This window comes from Pelodiscus sinensis, chromosome 16 (genome assembly GCF_052426305.1).
Source record: "Pelodiscus sinensis isolate ZL-2025 chromosome 16, ASM5242630v1, whole genome shotgun sequence".
Classification (NCBI taxonomy): domain Eukaryota; kingdom Metazoa; phylum Chordata; order Testudines; family Trionychidae; genus Pelodiscus; species Pelodiscus sinensis.
In genome coordinates, this window is record NC_143067.1 from 38,001,600 (window position 1) to 38,023,358 (window position 21,759).

General features: G+C 46.5%; 1 protein-coding gene across 2 annotated transcripts in view; it reads left to right on the forward strand.

Annotated features, from left to right (window-relative positions):
• Positions 1–20,902, forward strand: part of FGF18 (fibroblast growth factor 18) — a 110,343-nt gene extending 89,441 nt beyond the window's left edge. The window contains exon 5 of one of the 2 annotated variants that reach the window (XM_075900148.2): positions 18,683–20,219. In XM_075900148.2, coding sequence (XP_075756263.1) covers positions 18,683–18,949 — 267 coding nt within the window. In that variant the 3' untranslated portion in view covers positions 18,950–20,219. Of the gene's footprint in view, positions 1–18,682 lie in introns of both variants that reach the window. The other variant, XM_089769553.1, reaches the window with a different exon arrangement.
• The last annotated feature ends 857 nt before the right edge of the window (positions 20,903–21,759 follow it).

Below are 21,759 nucleotides of genomic sequence, written 5' to 3' on the forward strand. Positions count from 1 at the left end.
ACCCAGGGAGAGGTGGGGAGATGTTTGTAAAGCCTAGCTTGGAAGCTCAGAGCTGCTGGTCTTTCCTTCTTTCTCTGTCTGCCATTGCTATGCTGTTCAAACTTCTTTAGCGCGATCTATACATCACAATCTTCCTGCTCAAGAGACACTGTTTGTGTTCTGCGTGCGGGCACACCTGTTTGCTTGAGGCCTGGTCTTGCGCTCATTGAACCCTATGATCAAATTCCCATTGGATAGAGGAAAGATCAAGACCAGGGGAGGCTGCTGCTAGCGACATAATAGGTCACATCCTCTGTCATAAATGAGCGTAAGCTGTGATTCCAATTCACCCCAGCTGAGAACCTGACCCATTGATTCCTCAGTCTCATTCTGTTGCTGGTCTCCAGCCTGCTGAGGAGCAAGGGATGTTCTGATCACAGTGTTCTGTTTTAGTCTGTTGGGCTAATTTCTAAGCAACTTCCACAGTAAGCTCGGGATTGTTCTCCAATAGAGTTTTTAACAGGGTTCATTTCCTACCCTGGGTGGAAATTCACTTGCAGGTTACACTCTGAAAGTATCACTGCTTTACCTCTGCCTCTTTTATTGATCCACAATAGGAAGCCGTCGGAAAACCCTTTTAAGAGAAAAATGTTTTGTCTCAAAACATTGGAGGTGTTCATGTCACCCTTCTGCCAGGTGAAGCCAGCAACAGCCAGGTCTGGGTTCACTGTCTAGGGGTTCCTCTCCATCCATCCATCATGGAACTGGCTTGAGCCCCGCCCAGTCGCCTGGGAAATACACACACCACCTCGGGCATCTCTGAGAGGCAGTGCATCCCCACTCACAAGCACAGAGGCTGAGCATAGAAAAGAAACTTTTAATGAATGGGAGGGAAGTAACGTGGCATTCATTTGGGAAAATGCTACACACAGAGTTATAAACAAAACTATGAATCCAAGTCTCTCCCCCAGTAAGTTAGGCAATCTCCTTTTCCTCTCAGGTTTTTAAGTCCAGCACTGTAAACGTCCCCTTCACATGCCCAACTCTTCTCTTTGCTGCTCTTTGCCAGAGCAGATCCAGAGTTCAGAGGTGCATCCGCAGAACTCTGGTCACTCGTCATCCGCCTGTTCACTGCTGCCGCCTTGCTGGTCACTCATTACACCTCTCTGCTGCCGCCCTGCTGGCCGCTCGTACCACTACCTTGCTGGCTGTCAGTCACGATTCTCTGCCATCCGCTTCTTGACTGTGACATCTCCCCATCAGTCTCAAATGATTTCAGCTCATGTGTGTGTGTGTGCACGTACGCAGTCTAAGCAAGGGAGGCTACACAGCTTCCTGACCAGAATAACCTTTCTTCACCCTCTCAGGCTATGTCTACACAGTGGTGTTATTCCAAAAGAACATAGTCCGTATCTACACACAAGCAGTTATTTCAACATAATGTCGAGCTGGAGGACTGCTTACGCCGACTCCTGTAACTCTCATTGTATGAGTAAGGGAAGTAGGAGGAAGAGCGCTATACTCAAAATAATTGCTGTGTAGACAGCGCCAAAAGTCAAAATAAGCTATTTTGACTTAAGCGACGCAATTAGTGTAGCTCAAGTTGCCTAGTTTATTATGAGTTTAGCCCTGCTGTGTAGACGTGCCCTCATAGAGCTCTGAAAGCAGAGTTCCTGCTTAGCAAGGTTCTTTCTGCTGACTGTGAGCCCTCTGCTTTGGACTAATGTAGCACAGTCCTACTCTTCTGTATCTCCACAGCACTAGCCACATTTTAGCTCGCCCTGCACGTAATACACACATAGCTGGTGTTGGGTCTCAAATTAAGTTGATTACAATAAGCAAACCACCTCTCCCTCTGCTGGGTAGCTAACAAAGCCAAGCCAAGCAGGAGCAAACTGTATTTACATAGACACACCCAGGGTTTCTCTCCCATTCTAGCTAGCTGTAATGGAAGCTGCGTTCCTTCCTTCAGATCCTGCTTACAGTAATTTAATCTCTTAATATACCCAGGTAGCGAGCTGCACTGTAAAAATCCCTGACTTCCTGGCCCCTCATGTTTTTTGTAGGTAGCAGCTGAGTTGTACCCTTCTGAAAAGCTTTTTCTGAAGGCCTCTTCCCTCTTTGGGTGAAGGGAAATGGTTCCTCTTTAATTCAAATAGCATTTGAATTTGATCATCTTTTGGGTTTTCTGACCCTCCCCCCTCAAAATGCAAATGAAGCTGTTAGGTGACACTCACTAACACTGGGCGAGGTGTAACTTACAGGAAATAGGCAGAGCAATCCACTTCTCCAGCGCCTTCTCCAAGAGGCAGCTAATGAGACGCGGGTTGTGGTGAACCTCACCGTCGTTCATGGACTGCTTCTGCTTGGCTCTCTGGAGTGTTCTTGGAAGGTGAAGTGAAGGTCACTTACAAGAGAGTAATTTAGAAGGGAGGAATTTAATGAACCATCTAACCACTGCAAAAATAACCCACTCGGTGAGGCAATTGGAAGGCTACTTTTAAGCTCAAAAGCACAGGCGATACGGCTAAAAATAGGGTCTGTCGGAGGCATTTTCCTATGCTGTATTTTGTTATGCAAAGCAAGGCATTAGGTTGTTGTGAAAGGCAATGAAGCGTGAAGCCCTTGGATTTGCTATGCATCTCCATGTCAACAGAAAGAGCCTGGTCATTGACAGGTTGGATTGGCTGTGACATTACTTTTTAAAAAACAACACCTGATTTGATTATTTCTCTTCTTCGGCCTTCTGCGCTGAACCACACAGATCTGCATCTCTCTTGCAGACACTCAGCGATTGTCTGTGCTGAGGCTAAACCCCGATAGAAACTCAGGTCCTCGTGATGTCACTAGGATGGCAGGATGTAATTTGTCCTTTTCTACATAGGATTGTGTTACTGTAAATGGGATCCTTTATCAGGTACAAAGTCGAGTTCTGTGTTTATTCAGTATGAACCCTGGGATTTGCCGGACCTGAGTGCTGGTTCTCGGAAGCCAGTGTGCTACCTGTGGTCTTAAGCAATACCTGATGCTTCAAAGAAAGCAGAGTAACCCCACCTCCTCAATAGAGTTAGCCAAATAGGTCCTGTTCTATGTGTCTGGGTAGAAATTACTTCCTTGCCCTTGAAGGTAAATCAGGTTACTCCGAGAAGCAAGAGACTCCATTAGATCGATTATGTTGGCATACAGAGACACAGTTGCTCAGGGCTGCAAAATTATCCTGTCCTGTTGAAACCTGGCACGGATGCTTGATCTAACGGCCTCCCGGAGCAGCAGTTTGCACCGCGGACTACACTCTGTATAAACCAGAAGCATTTCACTGCATTTACTCTTTCCGAATTTTGAATTAATTGATTACATACAATTCCTAGGCAGGAGGCAGGCTGAAAGAAGGACATGAAAATAAATAAAAAATATAAGAATTTTCTCCTTCTCTAGACCTCTTCAGTTTCTTGTGTGGCCAAGACTGGCCACAGTACTTCAAGGCCCCTCCCATTATGGATGTGCATATCCCCCTGTGCATTTGCACAAATCAGGAACAGACATGCACATGTACTGGTGTGCTTGTGTGCACAAGGGTCCTGGTAAATGTGAACGCGTGCGTTCCTATTTAAAAAGTGGGCCCCAAAAGAATCTCTGTGCTTGTTTAATATAACGTCGTCACACCAGACTTTATATCCTTTTCCGTTGCCTTTTTAAGGCACGTAGACACCCTGTATACATAGTTCACTACTTCAGTGTGCTGGCCGTCACCTTTACTGGCCTGCCCACCAGGACTCCCAAGTGTTTGCCTCAGCGGACTGTGTAAGTTCAGAGGCCAGTAAGTTGGAGAAAGCGTCTGTGAAATCAAGTCACTCTCGGCACGCAGTTACAGATGGATCTGCTCTGATTTACGGCACTGTGCAGCAGCTGACATTGCATTTGGATCCAGAAGGATCTTTGTGGTTCTGGCTTCAGGATTCCTTGGCATCAGTTCAGCCTGCCGAGCGCTGGAGAGGCGCAGGAGAGGCCTTGCCCTTCACTTCACACAAAAGGCAAGGAGGTGGCTCAGGTCCCGTCCGCTTGCCGCCGTGCGCTTGGATTTCCCAAGCTGCAGGAGGACGCACCTGCAAGAGCAGTCTCTGAGCGTCTCGTGGTAGGAACAGCCATGGCGACTTGCCTGGGAGCCAAGATGAATGCCTGGGCCACAGGGCCTGTGCCCAGGGGCTCTGGACAATTTGGTGCTCCCTAGAGGAGCACTGGAACCTGGGTAGAAGTGGGGGCGGCCACTGGCATTGGAAATGGGGCTCTTCCTCCCTACTGTTCCTCCTCCCCTGAAGCAGTCGTGGTAACAGCCACTCAGAGAGCCCATGTCACTATGAGGAACCCCGGACCCTTCACCTGCCCTCGGCAGGGGCCTGGATTCCTGAAAACAGCCTCTGGCCCATGTGTCCACCCCCCAGGGTGTGCTGCTGCTAGTAGGAGCCATGGGTGGGGGCTGCATTCCAGCCTCTCACCCCCGCGGCTACACGGCCTATGTTAACCAGCGAGAGGGGGCCTGGCCCCCCGGACCTCCAGGGCGTGAGGAGCTTTTTCTGCTGTGGGCCCCAATACATCTTAAGCTGCTTCTGCCTAGGAGCTGCAACGTTCACATGCAGGACTCACCCATTCTGCTTGTCACACCGCTGGGGATGGGTTGTGAGGTGAGCCCTTTAAGGGACACCGATTTCCTTTCCCCCCAAGAGATGCTGTGACTCCCACTTGGTCTGGCCTACCCTTCCCCCATGGAGATTATCCACTCTGGGTGAAGTGAACTCTTTGACATCCCCCCGTTTTTGGCTCCTTAACTGAACTTTTGTTGGTGTGCAGGGCAGTAGGACCTTTGCAGAAAACTGTTAGTCACTGTGCAGATGCTGTATAGAAAAGTTTGCCAAAGTGACAAGTGATTTGGGGTGTCTCAGTTTTTGTGACAAATTAACTTCGGAGGCTCCTCAGGCCTGACTTTCAGAAAGAACTGAGCATCCTTTTAAGGCTTCTCAAATAGGGCCCTCAAAAATGGAGGCTCTGTTTAATTCATTGTCGATTATTACAATAGCCCCCCAAATCATTAGTCACTTTGAAAATGCTGGCCATGTGCACGTGGAAAGATAGGATTTTTCTTTGTAAATGTGGTTTTCACTGTGTCCACTCAAATGCGTGAAAAATGTTTTCATGGGCGATTGAAATGTACAGATAAGCACAGTAAGAAGGCTACTGCTTGAGAACTCATTTGAGATGTGACATACAGATATGAAGTTGGTACATTTTGATATGTCAGGTGGACACTTTGTGTTCTCCCACTTATAAAGCGTGAACTTTTTGAATCTCGATGTCTATCGTCATTAAATAATTAGTTGCTGATCCTATGTAATTTTCCACAAGTGAAAGTAGAAACAGTAGAAAAAAATAGTTAAAACTAAACATCAATATTATCCATCACAATTTCACAAAAATACAAAACAAATTCTGCCATGCCAATGTATACAATATAGCAGGCCAGGAAATCATGTACAATAATTAGGAATCAAAACTATACAATTGTAAAGGAAGCCTTTGGAAGAACAACTAGAAGCAATCATGAATTTACTTACCCCTGTGGTTCCTTTAATCCCTATGAGTTGATGATTCTATAATATTGTAGAATATGTCACATGGGGATGGCATTAGAACAAGAAGATCAGGGGCTGAGCTGCTCAGGAAATGGGGATTTTTCTGCAGAAGATTTCAATATTTCATTGAAAAAAATTGAATATACAAAAACTGAAATGCTTTTGGGTTGGAAACAGTTCAGAAAAGGGCAACAAAAATGATGAGGGGTTTGGAATGGGTCCCATATGAAGAGAGATTAAAAAGACTTGGACTTTTCACCTTAGAAAAGAGGAGACTAAGGCGGGATTTGATAGAGGTCTATAAAATCGTGGCTGGTCTAGAAAAAGTCAATAAGGAAAAGTTATTTACTTATCCCCACAATATAAGAACTAGGGAGCACCAAATGAAATCAATAGGCAGCTGGTTTAAAACAAACAAAAGGAAGGTTTTTTTCACTCAGCGCACAGTCAACCTGTGGAACTCCTTGCCAGAGGATGTGGTGAAGGCCAGGACTTTAACAGGGTTCAAAAAAGAGCTATATAGATTCATGGAGGTTAGGTCCATCAATGGCTATTAGTCAGGATGGGTAAGAATGGTGTCCCTAGCCTCTGTCTGGAAATGGGTGACAGGAGAGGGTATGTCTACACTACCCCGCTAGTTCAAACTAGCGGGGTAATGTAGGCATACCGCAATTGCAAATGAAGCCCGGGATTTGAATTTCCTGGGCTTCATTTGCATAAGCCGGGCGCCGCCATTTTTAAATCCCGGCTGGTTCGAACCCCGTGCCGCGCGGCTACACACGGCACGAACTAGGTAGTTTGAACTAGGCTTCCTCATTCCACAAGGAGTAACGGTAGTTCGAACTAGGAAGCCTAGTTCGAACTACCTAGTTCGTGCCGCGTGTAGCCGCGTGGCACGGGGTTCGAACCAGCCGGGATTTAAAAATGGCGGCGCCCGGCTTATGCAAATGAAGCCCGGGAAATTCAAATCCCAGGCTTCATTTGCAATTGCGGTATGCCTACATTACCCTCCTATTTCGAAATAGGAGGGTAGTGTAGACATACCCAGAGGGATCACGTGAGGATTCCCTATTGTGTTCCTTCTCTCTGGGGCGCCTGGCATTGGCCACTGTCGGCAGACAGGATATTGGGCTAGATGGACCGTTGGTCTGACCTAGTAGGGCCATTCTTATGTTCTTATATTTCAATCAAAAAGTGAAGAAATATCAGTGTTCATTTTTTTGACACGTCCATCTTTTCCACCGAAAGCAAGAACTTTCCCTGAACTTTATTTAATCAAATCCCCAGTTTTCACTAAGCTCTGCTCAGGTGAAAAACCCATAGGGAGGGGTGGGTTTTAAGTCTTGGTTTGACAAAGCCCTGGCTTGGATGATTGAACTAGGGTTGGTCCTGCTTGGGGCAGGAGGTTGGACTTGACCTCCTGAGGTCTCTTCCAGCCATAGGATACTATGATTCTAGGAGGGCTTGGGTGGTGGGTGTCCAAAGTTTGCAAACCAAAGATTCCAGATGAGTTTGCACACTCCCAAAGATCACTGTGGGATACAGCTGAGAACAAGCAGCAGCAAGCAGGTGATAATGAGTCAAAAGGGGCACATGATTGTGTTTGGAACAATTTACAGTTTTGAGACAGTTTCTCTTGGGGGGTGTCAGTTTCACGGAACCTTTCAACTCACCATGCACACCTAGGTTGTAAAGAAACCTTCAGCCTGACATGTGTCACGGGGCTTGTAATTTGTTATTAATGGACACACCAGCAATGTGCTCCATCGCATAAGACACACAATGAAGACCATCCTGAAGTGCTTCCTATCCAAGATAGGCAGGCAGTGCGCAGCGGCAGTCAAACAAGCAAAGACAATGTTAGGAATCATTAAAAAAGGGATAGAGAATAAGACAGAGAATATCTGATTGCCTCTGTATAAATCCATGGTACGTCCGCATCTTGAATACTGTGTGCCGAAGTGGTTGCCACCCCTCAAAAAAGATATGTTGGCATTGGAAAAGGTTCAGAAAAGGGCAAAAAAATGAGGAAGGGTTTGGAATGGATCCCACATGAAGAGAGATGAAAAAGACTTGGATTTTTCAGCTTAGAAAAGAGGAGACTGAGGGGGGATGTGACAGAGGTCTATAAAAGCATCACTGGTGTGCAGAATGCGAATTAGGAAAAGTTTTTTAATTGTTTCCATAACATAAGAACTGGGGGGGCCACCAAATGAAATGAATAGGTAGCAGGTTTAAAACAAGCAAAAGGAAGTATTTCTTCACAAAGCACACAGTCAACCTGTGGAACTCCTTGCAGAGGATGTTCTGAAAACCTGGACTTTAACAGGGTTCAAAAAAGAACTAGATACATTCATGGAAGATAGGTCCAGCAATACTCGTTAGCTAGCATGGGTAGCCTCAGTTTGTCAGGGGCTGGAAATGGATGACAGGAGAGGGATCACTTGATGATTCCCTGTTGTGTTCACATCTGGCATTGGCCACTGTCAGCAGACAGGACACGGAGCTAGATGGACCTTTGGTCTGACCCAGTCTGGCCATTCTTATGGTCCAACGAAAGCTTTGCATTACATGAATGAGATCACCTTTTTCAAACTGAGGAACCTTCAAATGGGGGGAGGGTCCCACTCATTGCACCTTTTTGTCATCTGATCTGTTCATCCTGGGGTACTCTTGCTGTGGAAGGTAAGAGAGGTGCCGGATTTGGGGGTCCCGCAAACTCCCAGTTGCATTTCCGAACCACAAATAAAGAACGGGTGTAGCCTTCCCTTTCCCGTACAAAGCTGCACGGGTGGCTTAGCGTCTGAGCCGAACATGGGGGAGCTGCACCTGATAATGGTTTCTCTCAGGCCCAAGGCTCTTGAGAATCTCCTACAGGCAGGAAGCAGTGGAAGCACTCCTCCTCCGACAACAAAGAGCCCTTTGATCCTTTCCATTTGGAGAACTTAAGACAAGAAAACAAAACACCACTGAGACCACGTTGTGCCGTAAAAGGGGACAAGGAGAGGAGGCACACCACACAGCTCGGGAGTGTAATTGTAGAAGGAGCAAATGTTCTGGCCATTTGATCTGCTTCGTGTCAGTTCAGGATGCTTCAGACGGGCGAACCGTGCACCAAATGCTCTGCACCAAAAAGCACGGCGCTACAGTACGCAGCCCTTTTCCCTCCACTAAGCTCCCTCCCTCCCTGGCCTGTTGTGCAGAAATGGAGCCATTTACTGGGGCACCTCGTTTGGATGGTTAGCAGATGTGACCGCGCTGAGCCCACTGGGTAAAGAAGCTACAGCCAGTAGCTGGTGTGAAGGGGACGGGGGACGCCTCTGACAGCAGTGGAGTTATGCCACTTGACCCCAGCTGCGGTTCTGGTTCCTTTACACTAGCCGGGGGATGTTTTCTCCTTGCTACCATGAGGAGAATTTTCTCTGGGAGCTGGAAAGTAGATCCAGCTTTTTTTACACAGTCGTTGATAAGAAACGTAGCAAAGGCTGGCTAACCGTTACCATGCCTTTGGGCCTGCATGAGGGATGCATGGAAAGAAAAAGACTGAATTGATATCCCGGGAGAGAACTGATGTCCCAGAAGGTTTTTCTCGCCCCTAGTGGGTACCTGCTTGGGGAGTGACAGGCAGGAGGAAAACCGCGCAGCAGCAGCAGCGAGACCAGTCGTGCGTTAAAGTGGGGGGTTCCCAACTTTTGTTTCTCATGATCCATTTGAAGAAAATTGTTGATGCTGCTTGACAAAGCCCTGGCTGGGGTGATCGAGTTGGGGTTGGTCCTGCCTTGAGCAGGGGCCTGGACTTGATGACTCCTGAGGTCTCTTCAGCTCTGACTCTACAACCCAGCAAAACGTGACTGGATGTGGGCTCCGGGGTGGGGCTGGGGATGGAGCTTTGGGCTGTAGAAGGGGGCTCTGGCTTTGCAGGTATCAGGGCTGGGACAGGAGGGGGTTACCTTGAGCGGCTCCCAAGCAGTTTCTTGCCTCTCCTGGCACCGCAGACCAGGCTGTACCCCAGAAGCAGCCAGCAGCGGCTCCCGGGCAATGGGAGTTTGGAGCTAGTGCTTGGAGCAGGAGCAGTGCGTAGAGTCCTGTGTGTTCTCCCCTCCCCCCAACTAGGAGCCAGGCCTGGTCCCAGCCGCTGCGGTGGCAAGACAGGCTGGGAGCTGCCTTAGCCCCCCCCCCCCCACTGCCCACCTGATCCCCCTGCAGCAGCGAGACCCAGGACCTGACATTCTACAGCCCAGTACTGGGGCGCGACCCGTTGTTTGAAAACCTCTGCTTCAAAGTTTCATTTGCTCACAGGCTCCCCTAGAAGAAAAGCCCCCTCATGGGGGCGTAGAGCCTGCAGAGAAAGTTCAATGCTTGGTGTTCGAAGGGGGGAGTGCTTGCTGCCAAGCCATCAACGCCCTGGCCAGCTGGGTATCTCTTCAATAAGTCCTGCCCCTCTTGTTTCTGGGGACTCAGTAGGAAGGTGGGTTTTTTCACTCATAAAATGCTGCCTGGAAAAGGCAGACTGTCTCTTTGTGGTAGCACAGGGCATCGCTCTAGTCCCGGCCACAGGGGGTAGTGTAGGTAGCGGATGGGGGAGTTGCTTTGTTTGCAGAGGCAGGTCCCTGGGGGCTTCCTAGAGCTTTCAGGGCCAGACGGCTATCTTCTGCAGTCCAGCGGGTCGCACCAGGTCCTGGAAGCCTCAAACAGAGTTCAGGGGGCTGCTGGGCTGAAGGCAGGGAGCCGCCGCCTGAGCAGGTGCCCAGTCGTTCCTGCGATAGGGGCTGTCCATACATTATGGAACAGCTTTTTTGGTGATTCTATTTTGGAAGACCTGCCCACTTCTCATAACGCTTTATTACGCTGAAACAAATGCGCAAAAATAAGGACCCCTCCCAATGTGTTCTGTGATTTACGGACAGGCCTGCAGACATAGGACAGGGAATTTTCTTCCTCCGAGTGAGAGTCTACAGAGCTATGCTGTTTGACGCTGGCTGAGGACCCGACATGAGGAGTACAGAGCAGTTCGTCCGTGTAATAGAGTTACATTGAATGTGTAGGGGCGGGGGCGCTCCAGGAGCCTCTCAGTCACTATCTAAAGGATTCAGGTGATAACACCCCACCCCAAGAGCTAATGTCTGAAGTAATAAAAGTTGAATGGGACTAGCTTGGGAAAGTGCACTAGCCATTAAAATTAGATTAGCTCTTGTGAGGAACCGACCCAGCAGCCCAACTGTGCTTCTGTTTGATGACTTCTGTACACAGCGCATTTCACCTCAATGGCTCTCCGCTCCTCCATGGGCAATCCACGTACAACACTAATGCAGCCATCTTGCAGGGGCGGGGGAGTGTGGTCAGCTAGCACACAATCATTCTGCCCAGCCTTGGGCAAAGCATGTTCCTAAGGCTACATGAAAGAGTGTTGTTTCATGTACAAATGCTGTAAATGAAGCTGCTTTTCCTTCTACTGGAAGTTAAAATTTGGGTCTGAACCAAGATCCTGGGTTTGAACCCTTCCAATTCCAGCTCTGGAGGAACAAGCAGAACATCTCTCTCTCAGGCCTCTTCCTGCACTGGGTCTTAGAAAGGTGTCCACCCAGTGTGAAATTCAGCCCTGGGCTCAGGGTGTGCACAAGGCTAGTGCCATCATGTCAGTCCTGTTTTGTGGGCTTCTGTAGAGTTGAAGGGGTGTGAAGCTTTGTGCTGACCCGAGGCCCTGGTGTGAAACTTCCCCTTCTCCACTGCACAGCAACGTCATCGCGTGAAGGACACCACTGTCGTGTCCAGCTCTGATGCTTTCAGGGGTTCTGTATCCCTAAAGAATCTCTCTCATAGGGCATCACTTTCGGGAGAGCACTTGGTGTGTAGAGTGCCGGTTGCTGGCTAAATATCTCTGCAACGATTTGGCAGGATCTCCCCATTGAAGTCTACTTGAGTAATATGCAACCCAAGATCAGCAGCATATGTTTGGACTAAGAATTCTTTGGAAAGATCATCAGCTGGAATACAGGTCTTATTCTCTACCCTCAAAAAGCCAGCGCTTGCATTTGACAGCTAAACCTGGGGAGGCAGGGAGGGAGGAAGCATTTCTTTCCTTTCTTTCTCCTCTTGCATCTTCTTAAGGGGAGTTGCTGCCTCAGGGCAAAGGGGTGAGTGTGTGTTTGTGGAGTTTCAGGAGATACAAGACACCAGGGAGCATTGAAAGTCGTTTTAGCTTGGGGATTTACTACTCATTTTTGTACAGAGGTTTACATTGGAAGTGGCTTGTGATTTAGGAGCCTCAAGCTAAGGACTTTGCCACAGCTCAGGAATGCGCTTACCCATGCTCTTTATTTTAAGCCTGCGCTTAATTTTCACTGCCTGCAATGAGACGTCGCCCAAGCTAGGGAAGGGCTCCAGTGTCCTTCCTGAGCTGATAGCTGTCCCATGGAGCATGTTGTAGAAGCTTGTTTATTGTCTTAGGAGACTCAGTCAGTCTGGGCTGAGGAATACGACGCCCCAGGACTTCGCCGCACTGAGGGGCGAGTGCAATGCAGGAATAGTCATTCTTAGGCCCAAGTTCTCCGCGTAACTCCTTGTCCTGGTAACTTGGCTGGGCATTCTTTCGGGAAGATCCAGACAGAGGATCCTCTCTGCAGATAGCTCAGTGCAGGCTCTTTGGCACTAACACCCGTGTTCTCCTCACACCTCTCCAAGAGATTGGACGGTCCATGGATCTAACTCCGCCACTCACTAATATCCTCCAACCAGCAGTGCATGCTGGGAGCCACTGGAGCGTTAGCCAATGCACCGGTGGTATCTCATTTCTCCCTCTTCTTCTGGTTAAGGGAAATGCCTCCATATGGTTATGTGCTGGGTTATCTGCTCCCCTGGAGGGGGATGGCTGGTTGCATGGATTTGTCCCTTAGGGTGCGTTTAAACAGCACCCTCAGCCCAAAAGTGAGCTACGCGATTTGTGCTATGCAAAGTATGTAGCTTATTGCGAGTGTATTTCGAAATAGATAATTTTGTAATTTGGCGCAGTCTGCACAGTGCCAAATTTTAATTTGCGATTCCAAAATGCCCCTGAACCTGCGTGGAATGAGGCTTACCGGGACATCGGAATAAGTCGCCTGTTATGTCAAAATCTATTCGGGGAGGGATAGCTCAGTGGTTTGAGCATTGGCCGGCTGAACCTAGGGTTGTGAATTTAGTCCTTGAGGGGGGCCATCTGGGGCAAATCTGTCAGGGATGATACTTGGTCCTGCCATGAGGGACTGGATTCAATGACCTCTCAAGGTCCCTTCCAGTACTTTGAGATAGCTATATCTCCATTTATTATTATTATTATTATTATTATTATTATTAATAATAATAATAATAATAATTAATAATAGACACAGAATAGTTATTTTGGGATACTTCCAGTACTCCGAAATAGCTCCGCAATGTAGATATATCCTTAGACTGCAGAGTCTCACTGGAATGGGAGGAGAAGAGAGAGAGACACCATAATTTTTTGTGCTCCAGACAATTTAGACTCCTTCGTGATTCCACACTCACGTGTTTTGCTGCTTTAATTTCAACACTGCAGCTGACTTCCCGGGGGCAGGTAGAATTTTGTTCACTTGAAGTGCACTGGATTTATTGAAGCCAATTCCATCCCCGTTGTGTCTCCAGTGAAGGCGGTACAGTTACACAAAGTCAGCTTGGCCCCGTCTGGATGACATGTTCTGTCTTGACAAGAGACATGCTCATGCATTCATACACTGAGAGCCTGATACCCAGGAGAGTTTGTCCCTGATTTACATGGGAACAGAACTGGGTCTTAAATGAGTGGCAACTCCTGAAATTAAGGTGACATTTATAAATTACTTTATTAATAACCCCTAAAGGGTGAATAGAAATTGCTTTTTTCACTAATAGATTATCTCAGGGAAGATTACATGATGTAGAGACCCTTCTGTATAAGTGATTTATGTTCCATATCCACAGTCTATCAGGAGTTTATAACAGATGCTGTAAAATCACCCCCATTTCTCTCTACAACATGCCCTAGCACATATAAGAATGATTTACTTGGAGAAAAGCCATTTCTGTTCATTATCCATGAATTATCTTGAAGTCCGTGTACCTGTCACCTTAATTTCATGTTATCCTATGATTTAGCTCTTTCTTCTCCAGGCTAAATGTATTTTTTATGGACCTTATTTGCTTCATATTGGCCCTGAACCTGGCCTGTGGTAACAACATCTCTTCCTATTCCTCATTGCTCTTCCTTAGACTCTGCTGGCAAACTTTGAAACATAAACACAGACTATAATAAGAATTGACAATTAAAAAACCCACACCCTTTCTGTTTTTAATTCCAGTCTCACCTCTGGAGACTGTAGAGACTTGTCCAAGTGTCCTACAATAACATGATGTGGTAGAGCAAGCAGGAGGCCCCAAAATTAACATGTTAAAAGTGGTCACATTTTCATGGCAACAATATCTTGGGTCAAATCCAGGACATCACTGCAAATGTAGGGGAAATGAGCTTCCCGCATCTGTCCTGTGAGGCTTGTTCACTCTCGCTCATCCTCTCCACAATCCTGGTTTGTGGTTACTACATAAGAACATAAGAACGGCCATACTAGGTCAAACCAAAGGTCCATCTAGCCCAGTATCCTGTCTTCCAGCAGTGGCCAATGCCAGGTGCCTGAGAGAGAGTGAAAAGAACAGAGAATCATCAAGTGATCCCTCCCCTGTCACCCATTTCCAGCCTCTGACAAACAGAGGGTAGGGACACCATCCTTACCCATCCTGGCTAATAAGTATCAATGGGCCTATCGCTATGACTTTATCTAGTTCTTTTTGGAACTCTGTTAAAGTCCTGGTTTTCACAATATCCTCTGGCAAGGAGTTCCACAGGTTGGCTCTGTGCTACTTGAAGAAAAAACATCCTTTTGTTTGTTTAAACCTGCTATCTGTTAATTTCATTTGGTGACCCCTAGTTCTTATGTTATGGGAACAAGTAAATAACTTTTCCTTTTCACTTTCTCCATACCTGTCATGATTTTATAAAGTTTTATCATATCCCCCCTTAGTATCTTCTTTTCTAAGCAGAAATTCCCTACTGTACCTAATTTCCAATTCCCTGCTGTACCTAATAGCACTGTAGAAAGTTGGTTGGTTCATCAGCCCCGAATTTGTGCAAACTTGGGACTTAGTCCCATTAGTGTTTAAATAATCCCCTTTAATTCCCTATTCATTGTTGAGGATTATGTACTGGGCTCCATTTTGAGTGAACCTCTGGGTGTTTCTGTCTTCACCGTGAAACTTGCAACGATTTTCTAAATCTTTAGAAGGGAGCAGACTGAAGCATCCCTGGCTACATCTAGACTGCACCCCTCTGTTGACAGAAGGATGCAAATCAAGCACATCGAAATCGTGAATGAAGCAGGGATTTAAATACCTTTCATTAGCATAAACATGGCCACCACTTTTTTTTCAATGGCGATTTTTTGGAAAAAAATGGCAGTCTAGACGCGGATCTGTTGAAAATAAACCCTTTTCCCACAGATCCTGTATTCCTCAAAAAATTGGGTTTACAGGATCCATCGAAAAAGGCTTTATTTTTGACAGATCCACGTCTAGACTGCCATTTTTTCAGAAAAAGCTCCATTTCAAAAAAAAAAAAAAAAAAGTGGCAGACATGTTTATGCTAATGAAGCGCGGGATATTTTAATCCCTGCTTCATTAGCAATTTCGACGTGCCCAATCTACATCTCTCTGTCGACAGAGAGGTATAGTCTAGACACAGCACCTGTTTCCCTGGAATTGAAAGGCTGGTGCTGTTCCCATCTCTCAAAACCGGAAAGGACTTTGAGTGTTTTGTTTGTTCATAGGCAATTGTAGTGGTAATTCTACCAGTATGTGGTGTAGTTAAGCAACCTACTCACTTTTTGGGAAGTATTTTGAGGCTAAAGAAAGGACAAAGTCCTGTGTCTCCTTTTTTAACCTGCCCCCTGACTAGAAAACTTGGGTTCAGTGTCATGCTTTTCCCTGATCCTCCAGGCTCTGTCTCTTGTCGCACTTCAGTTTCTGAGATCTCTCATTCCCCACCTGCCCCTACCCCGTCAGCAGACCCTCTGCACGGTCACACACACCTTTTAGCTTAGGTGGGAGGTATGCTTGTAGTGATGTTAACTGAAGGGTGAGTTCACACCAGTCTCAATGAGGTACTAATTCAGTCCATGACAAGTTTCACCCAGACACTATTGGGAAGGTTCTATAACAAACTCCCAAAGCTGGGATGGACAGTTATAGTTTTGATTATTTAAAAATGTAAAAGACGTTAAAGATTCAATACAGGAGGTATCGCCTGACCTGTGATTTGTTCCAGCCACCGTTCTGGTTACTCAGTAGTTAAGGGCAAAATAGAGAGATATCCTGGCAAAGGATTATAGTGTTAGTAGGATTTCCACTTGGCTGAAATACTTAAATATCCTATTATGTGAAGCCATGACTTTTGCAGTGCTGCTGCATGTGCTGTAAAATTAGAGATTTGCCTGAATCGAAACCAAATCTCAAGAATGCCGCTAGAGATCCAAATCAGTTCTTGTTTAGAATTTTGCAAAAGGGCCCAATTGTAAACGGACCTGAACCAACTCCCTCAATAGCATTAGCCCCAAATGTTGGGATGTTTGGCATCTGGATTTCTAGTCTAAGGGCATGTCTACACCAAGAAACTATTTTGAAATAACTAAAATCAGTTTAATAACTCTGGAACTAACAAAATCGAAATAGTATGTCCTCACTATTAATCATAATTAATTCGAGGCAGGTTCCATTAATGCGGATGTGCTGCCTTGACGTCGAGTGCTAGGAAGCACTGGGGAGTAATTAATTTGAATTATTCTGGGGAGTTATTTCAGAATAGCGGCACTGGAGCATCCACGCAACTGCTCTTTCAAAATAACTATTTTGAAATTAGCGTAATTCCCAGTGGAAAGCAGGAGTACAGATTTTGAAATAAGTAGCCTGTTATTTTGAAATAACGGGCTTGTTAGCATGGACACTCGGCTTATTAATTCGACCTAAGGGAGGGTTATTTTGAAATAAAGCCATTGGATGCGTCTAGACTGGCAAGATTTTGCGCAAAAGCGGCCACTTTTGCACAAAATCTTGCCGCCTGTCTACAAGTATTTGCCGCAAGTATTTGCGCAAGAACACTGACCTTGTACTGTACAAAATCAGTGCTTCTTGCACAAATACTCTGATGCTCCCACTCAGGGATAAGCCCTCTTGTGCAAGTATCCTTGCGCAAGAGGGCCCGTGTAGACAGCAAGTTAATTTCTTGGACAAGAAAGCCCGATGGCTAAAATGGCCATTGGAGCTTTCTTGCACAAGAGAGTGTCTACACTGGCACGGATATGCTTTTGCGCAAAAGATGTGTTTTGCGCAAAAGCATCCGTGCCAGTGTAGACGCTCTCTTGCACAAATACTTTTAACGGAAAAACGTTTCCGTTAAAAGTATTTGCGCAAAATCATGCCAGTCTAGATGCAGCCCTAGTGTAGACCAGGGCTAACAGCCCTGTTCTCCATGATAATGATTGCGCTTGAAAATGCGGCTTAGGAGACCTTCCTGAGAAAGTTAGCCTGAGTACAGGAGCCAGGAATTCTGACCAATTCTGGGTTTGAGGCAGCTTCTCTAGCCTTGGTAGCCCTAGCAATGTGATGTAAAAAGGTGAACTTGTAAAAGAGACAGAGGGGCAGCTGTGTTAGTCTGTAACTTTAAAAACAAGGAGCAGTCCTGTGGCACCTCAAAGACTAATCAAAATAGCCCAGCGTGCGCTTTCGTGAGCTTCAGTGGAGGCGCGTTGTTCGTAAAAGCGAGTACTTTTGGGTGTCCATTTTTACCCCAAGGTTTAAAAAAAATGCACAGTCCTGAAATTAGATTCCTCAGCTCACATGTTGGCAATGTTGAGCAGCCCGGATACCCCGCTGGTGTCAATGGAAGATCTAGGCAGTCAGCACCGTTCTGTGGTACACGCGCCCCTTTCTCTCCCCTGCCGCACCCAGGAATTGTGAGGCTAGTTAACACTTGGGCAGCCATCGGACAGCACGTTGGAAACCAAGGGTGAAATTTTCAAAAGCACCTACGTGGGGGACGTTGACCATCTTGCATGGAGTGCGGTGGGTAGGGGGGGTCGACAGCCACGCCAGGCAAGATGCGGGGGCCCTCCATGCTTCCAGAAGGGGCGGGTCACAGGCAGAAGGGGCGGGGCTAGGGCAGTCATTTCTCAATGCCACCAAAGCACACAGGACTGGGCTCCGCCCCAGGCCTTAGAGCTGCCTGGAGCATGTTGTGTGGTGCTCCAGCAGTGATTTAAAGGGCCAGTGGCTCTGGGCCCCTTAGGATCACTAGGCCCTGGGGTAGTTATGCCCTTTGCACCCCACTGTCGGCAGACCTGATGGTGGGTTGAATGGCAGTTGCGCTTAACCCCTAAACCCCCTATGCTGGGCTATATGAACACCTACTTCGTGGCAAGCTGGGGTATAAATCTATTCCACACTGTCCTGACACACACAAAGTGTCTGCACGGACCCTGCCACTCTACACTAAAAATTCCCTGGTGCACTTTGATCTACCCCACTTTGAAATGGGGGCGTGACCACCCTTCCTCCCCCCTCCCCCCCAGTTTGCTGAGAATGTAGGGCTTTGTTATACAAACAACCAGTGCTGTTGTTTGCTCTGTTCAAGATTCCTAACACGTGGCTTTTGTGATGTGTGGTACCCAGAGGGATACGTTTGATCGGGACAGGCCACAATGGGGGAGTGTACGAAGTTAGGTGACTGCTTGCTGTTGGTGACTTTGGAAATCCCCCCACTGGATCCCCGAGTTAGTGTTTAAAAAAGAGAGAGAGAGAAAAAGCAAAAAACAACTTCAGCAATTGTGCAATGGTTCATTTTGAATATTTCAATTGATAGTGTGCTGCTCTCCCGCCCAGCTGCTCAACTGAAAGCAGAGAGAACAGGACCAGATTCTGAAATTGCTCTTTTATGCAAAATTGCTAGTTGGCCAAGCGGTGTGCACCTGATTGAAATGAATCTTCTTTTCCTTTTGCAGCCTGACGGCACCAGCAAAGAATGTGTCTTCATTGAGAAAGTCCTAGAAAACAACTACACAGCACTGATGTCTGCAAAATACTCTGGCTGGTATGTTGGATTTACCAAAAAGGGAAGGCCGCGGAAAGGGCCCAAGACCCAGGAAAACCAGCAAGATGTGCATTTTATGAAAAGGTACCCAAAGGGCCAAGTGGAGCTACAGAAACCTTTCAAGTACACCACAGTGACCAAGAGGACTAAGAGAATACGACCTACAAACCCCAGTTAAAAGACAGACAAAACCAGTGTCACAATAATAAACCACAAAAAGACTGCACCAGAGGAATATTTTTACATTAAAAATAAGGAAGAAGCTTTATTTTTGTACATTGTGTTTAAAAAATTTAAAAAATAAATAAAAAAAGACTGGATGGCAAACGCTGGGGGAAGCTGTTAGGGATTTCTTGTGACTTGAAAAACAAAATGAACTGCTCTATTTAAATTGACTTCTTGTTGTTGACACATAGGTGCTTAGTTCTCTTTTGGAACGGACAACTTTTCAGGCAGATCCCTAGAGGAAAAACAATTACGATTAAATAAAGTCAAACCAAAGAAAACCAAAGTTCTTTCCCAAAGTTACTGACACCCTGCCCTGAAAAAAATCACCAGTTTTGCAGTAATCTATTTATTATCTGCTGCAAACTGTCCCGAGACAAGATGGCGTGCGCCGCAGTGATTGAGTTTCGGTGGAGTTCTCGATGCATCGATCTTCTGTAACCTTTCTCATGACATAAGGTGTCACGGCTCTGTGATCCTGCATTATGCTCAGTTCTGGAGAATGCTGCTAACTACATTCAAGTGACTAAAAATGACCTAATACACCAATGATAAGGGAATATTTTAAAACCAGCTATATTATATATATTATATATATATAAGCTATTTATTTCATCTCTCTGTATATTGCAGTTCCATGAACCAAGTATTACTGCCTCAACAATTAAAAAATTATTTAAAACACACGCACATATTTCTGCAATTCACACTTTTTGATTATTGCTATGAACTTCTTTTGTGATGTCACAGTGGTTGCCTCTTAGTTCGGAACTAACTGCCTATTGTAAGCCTGATCTTCAATCCTCCCCCAGTTTCCCCCAGCAGTAAGCAATCTTCTTTCATGATCTAATGCCCTGTGTGCTATGTTGGATATGAACTTTTTGGGTGTCCCTTATCTTTATGATGTGGTAAATTAAATCCAAAGATCCAAACACTCCAAAGATTTTGGAAAATGTTGGCTCTCCGTCTAGATTTGAACTCTGTAGGTTGGGCTCAATCCTTACACTATGTTTAAAATAAATCACAAAGATGAAGGTAAGAGGTGGGTCAGCATGTTTTGCAGTCCTTGGCTGCCCTCTAGGAAGGTAAAATCAAATATTGTTTCTCTTCCATAGCCTATTCCATAGGCCCATCACTAGGCTAGTTCTACATTAGACCCAGAAGGTAGGGTTAAAGTATGCAAATCCAGCTACATAAGGTATGCAACTCTATCCGACTCCAGCTACATAAAATATGTAGCTGGAGTCGGATTACCCTAAATTGAGCTTGGCTCTGTCTTCTCAGAGGGATGCCTACCGGAGAAAATGCTCCCGTCAGCTTCCCTTACTCCTCACAACTGCGAGGTTTGCCGGTGCTGACCAGAACCGCGCTCAGTGTTTGATTTAGCGGGTCTTAACTAGACCAGCTAAATCAATGCCGGAAGATCAATCTCCGGCACGGCAAGTGGAGACGTGGCTCAAGACCCCCTATTACCAGAGGAATCTTTTCAACAGCCTTCCAAGCGGGTACCGATTATTGGACACAGTGGGGGAGGCAAGCCATTCACAACAACATCATCACAACCTGGCTGGTATTTCATCTTACCTTTTAAAAGGCAGCCAGCAGTTGGGCCATTGAACAAGGGTATGTTCAAGTGCATAAACACAAAATTGTCAGCATGTGTGATCACCTTGCCAGGTAAGTTTGCAATCCCCAGACTGGGGTTTTCAGTCTCTCAGGCTCAAGCTAGGGCAGGGATTTTTGTTCCACAACACAGTATTCTTGTGTGGCCTTAGGATTGTTGATGCAAATGCAAATCTCACCTCACTTAACTGCATGGATCCACGTGGCTCCTGCACCTGGTGTATGGTTTGATTGTTGAGTCTAATTTGCTTACGTTGTGGGCTTTTAGCAACTCCCTCCTTGGAGGACCCCCGGAGGATAGAGTAGGGACGGAAATATCAGAGCCTGTGAAGTCAGCTGGAGTGTTGCCATTGGTTTCCTTGGGAGTTGAATCATGACTTCATGTGCTGGCTTCTGGAGGCAGGACGACAGCACACTTCAGCAAAATATTTGGTCTTTCCCTACCACTGAGAGTAGGTATCTTTCCAGGGCATCGTATGTAGCTGATCCACAACTTTGTGGGGAATGCTGAGTTGTGTGGTACATCATAGCTGGATAGACTGGGTTCAATCCATCACCATCTCTCGTCTGCCACTCTTGGAATTATTGTAGCTGACTCAACCTGGCTAAAAATAAGTAGAACTTGGGATAAACCTCGTTTTGATTTAAGCAAGTGCACGGTCTTCATGCAGCTCTACAGGCGTGCGTAGTCTACCCCACTAGTACAGCCGCTGTGTCTCTGCTACCAAATGTCATTTTGGTAACAGTAGAGAAACCCAAACAGTGTTAGCAAAGAAATTGGTTCCTTAATGCAGGACAGGTTTGCCACCAATGACCATTAGGAATAACTATTTCCCTAGGAGGGTGGTGACGCACTGGGATGGGTTACCCAGGGAGGGGGTGGAATCTCCATCCCTAGAGGTTTTTAAGTCTTGGCTGGACAAAACCCTGGCTGGGATGATTGAGTTGGGGTTGGTCCTGCTTTGGGCAGGGAGCTGGACTTGACGACTCTTGAGGTCTCTTCTAGCTCTAGGATTCTATGACTTCCAACCATTACATTTGTGTACCAAATGCAAAGGGAGGGGCATGATATGAGAGTGGCCACTGGGGGCAGCAAGCCCGCAGGGGGGAGCCGTCCTGCTGAGTGTCCTCCGGGGGCAG